This window comes from Vigna unguiculata, chromosome 2, assembly GCF_004118075.2.
Source record: "Vigna unguiculata cultivar IT97K-499-35 chromosome 2, ASM411807v1, whole genome shotgun sequence".
Classification (NCBI taxonomy): domain Eukaryota; kingdom Viridiplantae; phylum Streptophyta; class Magnoliopsida; order Fabales; family Fabaceae; genus Vigna; species Vigna unguiculata.
This window is the reverse complement of record NC_040280.1, coordinates 18,959,554-18,969,993: the sequence shown is the minus strand read 5'-3', so window position 1 is coordinate 18,969,993 and position 10,440 is coordinate 18,959,554. Positions and strand designations below refer to the sequence as shown.

At 32.2% G+C, this 10,440-nt stretch overlaps 1 protein-coding gene across 1 annotated transcript; it reads left to right on the top strand.

Annotated features, from left to right (window-relative positions):
* The first annotated feature begins 3,528 nt into the window (after window positions 1-3,528).
* LOC114173231 (clumping factor A-like) lies at window positions 3,529-7,167 on the top strand. The gene is made up of 4 exons (XM_028057497.1): window positions 3,529-3,801; window positions 4,739-5,862; window positions 6,274-6,414; window positions 6,701-7,167. Exons 2-4 carry the CDS (start codon window positions 4,943-4,945, stop codon window positions 6,924-6,926), a joined length of 1,287 nt encoding a protein of 428 aa, XP_027913298.1. The 5' UTR covers window positions 3,529-3,801; window positions 4,739-4,942; the 3' UTR covers window positions 6,927-7,167.
* Window positions 7,168-10,440: the final 3,273 nt, after the last annotated feature.

Below are 10,440 nucleotides of genomic sequence, written 5' to 3'. Positions count from 1 at the left end.
AATTAAAAAATATTTTAAATGTTTTTTTACTTCAATTTTTTAAATTATAATGAATCTCTTTTTTTTATACATTAATAAAAGTTATAATACATCACTTGATGAAAATGACGCAAAGAACAAATAATAAATATAACAATAAAATTTTAACATAGATCTTGTATCTTTTGAACTCCAATATATGTTGAATGATGATAAAAAAAATATTCATGACAATTACATTAAATTTTTATATTGTAGTAAATAAAAATTATTTATACAATTATAGTGGAAAAATTAAAGTATGATTGTAATGAGTTAGAAAATAAAAAATAATTAGATAAAATTTATCGAAATAGTATTCTACATGATGAAAATAAAAATATTAAAAAAATAACAAATGTGTGTCTTATAAACAATTTGGAGACTATAATCGCACAAAAGAAAACAAATGTATAATTAAGGGTATGATAAGATGAAAAATATCTTAATTGTTTTAGTGAAAGAAAAAAGTTCTTCAAATGAAACAAAAATTAATAATAATAAGTAAAGAATTTCTTTTTATATTACCTAGTAAATGAAAGGTTTATGCTATTAAACACTTAAATTGAGAGTATTAAACATTCTCATGTGAAAGGAAAATATACAATAAATAAAAATATTAAAAAATAATAGAAATATTTAAATGTTAGACATAAATTTTTTTTAATTGACATACATCATTTTAACATAATTACATAAAGGTTATGATAAGATAAAAATATATTGGAGATGCGAATGAGTTTCATGACAAACCAAATAATTAGAAGAAATAAAAAATAGAATATATATATATATATATATATATATATATATATATATATATTTACCTAATTAATTGTGAATATTTTAATAATTTAAACGAGGATGAAAATATGGCGAGGACGGGTATTATATATGTACATCCTCATCCTCATCCCCATCCCCATACCCATACCCATACCCATACCCATACCCATACCCATACCCATACCCATACCCATACCCATATCCAATTGAAAAAATCGGGGATTTCTCATACCCATATCCAGTCAATGCGGGGATTCCCCATCAAAACGGGGACGGATTCGAGCAATACCCACGGGGCAGGTTTATTTGCCATCTCATCCTTACTAATGATAACATGGGTTTTTAGGTCTGTTCCATCCTCACTAGCGACAATAGGGGTTCTCAGATTGTTCAATCCTTACCAACGACGATACGAGTTCTTAGTTTGTTCAACCCTTGTCGACAATGATAAGGGTTTTCGTGTTCCATCCTCACGACAACAATAGGGATCTTGTGACATTTTTTATTTGTTCTCACTTGCATCATTGTGTTGTGTATGGTTCCGATCTAGAGAGGTAATGAGAAATCAAGGGGGCACCATTTTGGTATTATGTTTGGAGAAGGATATTAACGTCACACTCAAGAAAGATGAGAATTTGAGTGATAAGTCATGAGGTTGATCGCCAAGTTATCCAAATAAGATCAAAATTGGGTTCTTATAACTTGGAACTTCAAAAAACTTCAAAAAAATTGGGTTCCTATACTCAATTTTCTTTAGAATTCATATATATCCCAATTGTATTACAAGTGTACTCTTTTATAGGATGAATTAGACAAGATCCTCTATATTCCATATTAATTCTCAATAACTAATATTTAATACCCATTAATATTGCATTTAATTCTCATTATATGAATCATTATTTTCTATATTTAATTAAAAGATAAAAATTATAAAGAAAACTCAAAAGACCATTCAAGATCATATTAGGATATGTGGTTCCCATTTGTTTGTGTAGTGATTTTGCTATTGTCTTGTTTTCCCGATCTGTTGGTGGTGATACTTATGGGGAGTTCTCTTCCCTTGTGTAGGGAGTGTGGTGGCCATTTTTTTAGATGGTTGTTGTGGTTGTCGGAATTGCTTTTGTTGCGAAATAGTGAGCGCCCTAATTTTTCTGCATAATGTTTGTTCTTTTATCAAGGGTTCCTGATTACATAGTTTATTGATTGGTGACGGAAGGCACCGACTAAAGCATGATGGCCCACAAGCCAGCGAGCCAGGATCTATGTCAGATGGGTCAAAAGATTGAACCCATATTTGTAAAGTGGGACGGCCTAGCCCAACAGACCAAATGAGGGACGAGCCTATACAGGCTGAGTTGGCCCGCATTGTCATTCCTTATCATGAAGTTCAAAAAATGAAAATTTTATGTATAAATTTGAATTATTATTAGTTTAATCATTTTTTGAAATAGTGATTTAATTTAAGTAGTGTATTATAATCTTTATTAATGAATAAAAAAGATATTTCATTGCAATTTAGGGAAAGAAGTAAATAGACTTTTAAAATATTTTTAAACTTACATATTTGTTTTCTTTTGATATTCTTTCGAAATATTTTTTAACTTTATCAACTTTGTTTCTTTAATATTTTTAAAATTGATAGATATTTTGGTTGTTATGAAAATTTATTTATTTATGGATACATGTATATCCATTGTCCAATAGAAATGAGGATGAGACAAAAACTTCATACCCAATAAATATTGTGTCGTATAAGGTTGACAAGTCTCCAGACAATGGCTAGACCTTAGGTCAGATACTTACCCACTCTTTCAAAAGCAAGGTCAATCATGAACTTTCAGCATAATAACCCCACAAGAAACCGAGAAGTTGACACACTTCCGAAGGTCGACAAGAGTAGCCATTTCCAAGAGTCTAGACTAACCACTTAACAACCCTAATAGGATAAACACCAAAACTAAGCAACTATACAAAGTAAGCGGCCAGTGACAAGATGCTCGGCCAGTAGTAGGACACTTGTCGACAAATCAGTAGGTATGTAACCCCTTCTCATAGACGTAACTTAGAAGAATTCGCTAAAGATCGAACAAACTTTCTAATAAATCAGGCCTCCAACATCAAGCCCACAAGGCTCATAATTTGGTCCAAGCCCATAACCAAGTCATAATACACATAAGATTGTAAAATGTCAATAACAATTCATAGAAAATTAGTATAAATACATGTGGACCCAACTTTTTGTCATTGATCGCTAATCTTAAAAATTTGACCACCGAAAAAAAATTATCAATTGACATGAGCAATGGAGTACCTTTTGCAATTACATCTTCATCTTTGACTTAAAAAAGGATAAGAACTTAAAAGGACGATCACCACCTAAAGAAGAAGATCTATTCATAAGTCTTGAGATTTTTACAAGATACTATATCGATCTCCTAATAACAAAGAACAAATATAAAATTCTATATCTTCATTATGTTCTTGTTTTCATTCTCATCTTAATAAAAACCATATTTATCCTAAGTTTTATCATGAATAAAAAATTAATTAGACCCTTTTATAAGTTGACTGTCGTTTATTTATATATATATATATATATATATATATATATATATAACTAAAAGCAAATAAATTGAAATTAATTACAATATTGATTAAAAACTAATAAAATACAATTATCTTCTGTCACTGGAAGTTACCTGACATACCTTGTGTCTAAGACAATTAGTTGGAGATTTGGCGCCAAACGGAATGGTTGTTCACAGAATGGAATCCAGAACCCAGTTCCTTTATTGTCGCAACAACCCTCTCCGTCTGATTCTTCTGCAAACCCTAATTTCTCATCTCGTTTTCCTTTCTAATCAACTTGCCATTCCTCTCTTCTCCACCCCCTTTCAAATTCAACAACATCTTTGTAGCCAGCTGCAATCGTCAACGTCAAATAAGCAAAGGTTTCAGACACAAAATTGTTTTCTCAGTCGTTTGATTTTTCAGGTGCATCTCTTATCTACTCAATCAAATCCGTTTGATTTTGTATCTTGGGTAATTACAATTTTTAAATTTTGAAATCTAGATTTTTTTTTTTTAATTTTTTTTCGATTATTCTGTGTTTGGTTTTTGTTCTTTTTACAAACAAATGAATCAACGTGTATATCAAAAAGGGGACGGGGGTGGAATCTTCGGAAAGGGGTATCTGAGGTTGAATATGTTTCATTTTGGAGATGAGTAACGTGAGAAATGAAGCAAGATACGGGATGATAACAATTTTATTAAATTTTGTGTTATTGAATATTTGAAAGCGTACATTGCAAATGGATACTGGAATAATGAGATTAAGGATTCAAGGTTTTAACTGTGGTTTTGCAGCAATCCTTGTTATTGCTTAAAGCGTCAGTTAAATACAACCGATGTTGTTGTGTTGCAGCCGTCGAGCCCCCAAAAAACTTAACACTACGGTCGAAAACACCGTTGTGGTTAGTTTCTTTGAAAGTGAGCTAATTTGTAAATGGGAGATATGTACCTCACTTCTATGTTATGATTTGGTCATGTGCTTAGTTAATGTAGAATCTCCACCAAACCAGTGTGAGATTATATATTTAGAAGTAGTCTATCTAGAGCTCAATAACAAACGACATAACAATTCCAGTGAGCTTAATTAAGTTAAGGTGTTTTAATAATGTGATTCTTAATCATTAATATTAAATATCTCATATATTGTTTGCTGATATGCTTTGAAGTCATTAAATTTTGCACTAGTCTGCCCAAATTTATTATTCTCAAGGTCTTTTGTTTTTTCTCTGATTGTTGGGTCACATAGAAAATTCCAAATTTTCAATGTTTTTACGTGATATATAATTCATGTGATATTTATTAATCCTGAAACACCATTTACTCTTTGTCATCTTTCTATAATATCTTCGTTTTTTTTCAGAAGAGACAAGCTTTTGAGCTTATTCATGCAGTACAAATGGAAATGCACTTCAAGTTTACATGTCAATATCCTGACACTGAAATGTGGAAATATAGTATAACGTAAGTCAGGTACTCAAGCAAAATTTATAAGGGATTTGGGGCATTGAAAACCAAGCCCGACCATTTGAAATCTTGTGAGGGAAGAGAAGTAGAAAGTGTTCAAATGGATGGAGAGTCATTTGATCATAGTATACAAGAGAAACAAGCAAAAGAAGTTTCAAAAACTATCGGTGATAGTCCGAGAAGTAAAGATTCCAGCCGTGAGAGTGGAAGCAGTAGTGATTCAGAAAAGCAAATTTATGTCATCAGTAAAGTTGAAAGTGATAAGGCTAAAGACTCTGACACACATAGCGATGGCACTAAAATCATATCTCCATCAGCTGGAACGGGAACTTCTTGCTCTTCATCCGAATCATCATCAGATGATTTCTTTGCAATGGACCAATCATTTAAGTACACCAAATCTGGGAAAGATCATGTTTCTAGTTCTGAGAGCTCTGACAAGTCTGAAGTTGACAACAACTTTGTACTTCCAACATCAACATCTGAAATGAACAATTTGAGCAACAGCCAAAAGGATATGTCACCAACTGCTAGTCCCCCCATCCAAGTGATGGATCGATCTGGAAGTAATGATGCATCTATTGTTCCATCTTCAATTTTTGAAGCAAATGCTAATACTTCAGAATGGAGTATTGCTTCTAATGATTCACTATTTAGTATTCAAATAGGGCAACCAAGTTTGAACAGAGAAAAAGCGCATATGTATGGTGAATTATGCTCGTCAACGGAATTGACCAAATCTGGTGAGCTGAACAACCAAGCACCTTCAGTTATACGACAAGAGATAGGCACTACCGAAAATAATGCTACCGAAAAGGAATTGCAAGCAACAACATATGGATCTTTCAAGTTAGAAGGAGAAAGTCACCTTGAAGACAATAGCGAAACAGAGACTTCACCTGAAACAAAGACTTCACCTGAAACTAAGACATCACCTGAAACAAAAAGTTTGAAATCATCCAAGTCCAAAGTGTCTATTCCCTCTCATAGTGACAATGAAATTTTACCTGATCCTCCATTGTGAGTTCATTTTCATCTTTAATTCTTTAATCATATATATATATATATATATATATATATATATATATATATATATATATTTTCTATGGATTGTACCTTTTTTAGTAAAAAAACAAAAATGTTAAAGCATCACCATTCTGACTACAATACTAACTAGGTTTGCATATCAGCGAGTATTAGTCAGCTACACCATTCCCAGACTATATTTAAAAAAAAAAAAAATACAAAATAGGAGACCAAACCAATGTCCATGTGGAAATTCTTATATTTGTACACATCCTTTACAACTGATTTATAGACAAGCATATATGTTAACTATTAGCATGGTAAATTACAAGGACATTGATCCATAGATATTCAAAACTCAGCCAAATCCAATTATTGAGGAATATCCCCTTATGTACATTGCAGAAAGAGGCGGAAAGGCTACTCTTATAGTTGTGGCTGGATGAACAATTTGTGGCCGAGCTGCAAGTGTTTGAGTTGTTGCCCATCATTCTCCTCTTGTTGGAGTTGTAATCGTACAAAGTGTCATCATCACACCTCCCAAACGTATGTTTTCTCCTCTTCACCGATATCACATTTATTATTTAGACATCAAGTTAAACAACTTAAAGTTGTTCTTTGGTTCTTGCTACATGTCTCATTTTGCATTCTATTTACCTTATTGTTAAACATGCTTCTTTTTATTGCATTAAGTATGTCCTTGTTATCTATTTTGATGTTTGCACACGCTGAGGCATTATAATTTGTCATGAGATTCTCTGAAAAAGTTCTTTTAGTTTCAGGTCTAACTGTACACGCATATTGATTTGAATCTGTTATGGAATTATTGTAGGTTGAAAGAAGAAGGAAATGGTTCTACGAAGATGGATGTTTCACCACATGAATCAGATAAACCACATGAATCAGATAAAGAAGAATCAGGAATGACTTCGGACTCTACAGCCATCCAAACTAAACAAGAATCCAAAGTGCTTTCCAAATCAAAAGACAATAAATCCAATTGGCTCCATTCTTTTTCTTGTCCATGGAACCTTCCTTCCAAACCTTGTTGTCGTTGAGAGATCTTTTACAGAATTCAGATGCCTCGTTTGTTTATAGTTTAACACCACCTTTAGGTACATAGGTTTGATCACATGGCAATGAACACATATGTTGGAGCTTCATGGAACCACTCTTCCCTTCAAAGAGTACCTATGAATGTATATGAGGGCTAGATTCATAATGAGTAAAGACAAATTATATGGTTTCATCGAAAATTTAATGGTTTTGACACTTCCTGAGAAATTCTCTCTCTCTCTCTTAGTGTCTCTTCTTGGTGTGTTCAAAATCATTAAAGGTCTAAAAGGCAAGCATACCAAAACCCTTAGAGTGTTTGGGTATGATAGGAGCACTCATAAAGAAAATCACCATGAACCTGCAATCTGACTTTGCTCTAAAAATTGAACTACTTGATGATTCTGGTACTAGTTTGCTAGGTTTATTGACAAATCATTCCATAATTGTGGAGGACTTAATTTGAAGACATCCAGAGATCGTTTTGATGTTGTATTTCAATGAAATCCTGCAATTTGTTTCATAGAGACATCATTTATCATTAGTATAAAATTTAACATACTGACAAATTTAATTAATCTGACCATGAAATTTTAAGCCATATATCGTCTTGATCTATAGCATAAAATTAATTGTAAGTAAAAAATGTGATCATATGGCTCATTGCTACGTAAGCTATGGAGTATTTACATAAGCAATCCTTTGTGATATAGTTAGATTTTTTTTTCTAAATATATTAACTTTAATTAAATATTAGAAATTTAAAATACTAATATTTATCGATAAACACTACAAGAAAATGTCTAAATAGCAACTAATTTTAAAGACAAAAAATAATTAGTTATTATAGTGACCAATTTAGATATTAATTTATAAACCAAAGATTATTGGTATTTAAAATAGTCTTTATTATGAATAAAAAATTATAATTGATTTGTGAATTGGTTACTAAATTGTTCTTTAGCATTAGTTACCAATGTTTTTACTACTAAAGGAATTAGTGTCTAAATTGGTCTCTAATTATCTTTATCTATCTTGGAACATTGTTATACTGACTTATCTTTCTTCTTTCATTATGGATTTTGTTATCATCAAAACCTACTTGATGTTTGGCTCGTCCAATGGGGTTTTCCAGCATCTTATGTTAACATGGAGTGGAGTTGCTCCTCCTGGATTTGAGTTGCTCGCTTAAGAACTTACCTAAATTGAAGTGACATTCTGGTTTTTCTTGAGTGAACCCTCCTTGCACCAATCTGATCGAGAGGTACACTTAGAGAGAGAGAGGAAGAGAAAGTTTTAACTATTTCTGTCTTCGTTGACTTGTTTTTTGTTTCTTGTGGAACAACTGTGTCTTGGAAATCTTCAAGGAACATTTCCAATTCACCTTTACCTCATAAAGCTCACCTTATGGTGGAAGTAGAAGAAAAAAAGAGAACATTCGCTCAAATAGAAGAAGACATGTGTAGCATGCTGGAAAGATTCTACTGCTTAGAGGATTCTAAAGGCAAGCGTGATCATGAAAGAAGAAGAAGAATGTTAGAAACTTTCAAAAAAGAGGATAAGTATCGGTTACATACATGGTTGAGAAAGAATCCTTTAAAGGTGATTGCAATACTTTGAAGTGTTGTTCCCATTTAAATCAGAATTATTACTTTTCATTGGGAAAACTTACTAACTTGTATCTTTTTGTCCTTTCATAAAATTTCTATGAACATTCAGAGACATTCTTTTACTTTTTTTGTTTGTATGGATATTCTTTTGTGTTCCCTTGTAAACAAAGCATTTATTTTGAAAGTATTTGATGTGTTTTTTACGTTGGTATTTGATCCTCGAGGACGATCTTCCAATACCTTCATAATAAGAGATTGGTCTCTCATAAGATCCAATTCTCAATTTAAAAAGATTTTTGTTTTTGGATTAATTTAGATTTGCATGTTTTTATAACTCATGTTTGTATGTTTGTGTGTAGGTAATAAAGTGTCTACGGTGTTTTAGAATTCGTGGGCGAATTCTCTCTAACCCGAGGAGGATGATGAAATCTTAATCAACCCAAATGTATAAATAACAAATAAAAGGAGAGTCATTAGCAAAGGAGGTGCAAGCAATAGTTTGGGAGGTGTGTTAGGAGTGAGCAAGCACATTGGGTTGCCTTAGATCCAAAAGGAGATGAGGAACATATGGTTTGAACATAAGGGATGGAGGTGCGTCTAGATGAGCATGGGTTGCATTATGCACACATGTAAGATGCAAATTTCTGTATATGTTAACTTTGCAAGGAAAAGAAATGCTTCTACAAAGGTGAATCACATGGCTAGCATTGTGCACATGCTAAATTGCAACATGTTTTAGATTTAAAGATAATAGTTTAGTGGCACATAATTAGGAATTAACCTATTTTAAATTCCTTAATCTAGTTGGCCTCTCATTTATCAATAGAGAGCCACACCTCTTGTATTTTTCAAATTTGATATATGATAAAGAATATTTGTTGAAATTGTGAGTAATTGAGTGTTGCTTTCATTTTAAGCCTTATCTTGAGCAAATAGTTCAAATGGCAACTCTAACTTCCACTTGTCTTGGCCTTTACTTCATATGGCATGGCTTCATGTGTAACACCCCTTTCAAGATGTCACATGTGAAAGTTGTTTTGTTTTCCAAACTTTAAAACACAATCATTGATACCATCCTATTAAATAAGAATTTCCACAATTATCTTATCTTAAAATATCACTTGTAAGACCCGTGAAAATAAAATATAAATAAATTTTTAATTATCAATAATTGTGGATTGGAGATACATTTAAAAGAATTAAATGAGCCAATCATGAAAAGGATCAGTGGTAGCTTAAGTGACTGAGAGTACTTAAATGTGTTGAAAGGACTTAGGTTTAAGTCTTGTGTACAACATTAATGTGTTATTTATTTTATTTTATTTTTGGAAAGTATGCGTAAACGTGTGATGTGTCCTTGTATTGGTTTATAAGCATGAAATAACATGAAATATGAAATGACTTGTTGGTTGTGCATATGTTTGGTAACTGGGTGGAGGTGAGTTTGAACCTTATTTGGCGTTAAATAGTTCCTTTTTGCACTTGAATTATTTTGCTACGTTGGTAGATGATTAGAGTCGGTAGTTCAGTTATTAAATAGGAAAAACCTCCAAGTAATGTCACTTGAATGGCAATAAATCCCAATTTTTGTATTTTATTTTTATTTAATTATTTTAGGGCTGAAAAGGGGGAAAGGAAGGAGTTACTAACGGGAAAGTGTAGGGTTTCTATACAACTATTGGGGTGAATTGTGATAGCACTAAAAACCTGATCTAACGAGTGCAAGAGGACTAGAGATAGTTCTTTTGTTAAGAGGTCAATGGTAGATCAAGGGTTGTGCAAGAAGGGTTCTAGGTGCGAGTTTGGAGCAGAAAATCCAGGTAAGGGGAGTTGTACTTCTTGATTTTAATTTTAGTTATGTGTTTCATGATATGTTGAAGCATGATTGCATGATTTTCCCTTCTCTTTA

Bases quoted from the DNA above. Each gene is read 5' to 3' on its own strand.
- LOC114173231 (XM_028057497.1), top strand. From the start codon at position 4,943: ATGGATGGAGAGTCATTTGATCATAGTATACAAGAGAAACAAGCAAAA. The intron at 5,863-6,273 runs GTGAGTTCATTT...TGTACATTGCAG, and splicing joins ATTTTACCTGATCCTCCATT to AAAGAGGCGGAAAGGCTACT. The intron at 6,415-6,700 runs GTATGTTTTCTC...GAATTATTGTAG, and splicing joins CATCATCACACCTCCCAAAC to GTTGAAAGAAGAAGGAAATG.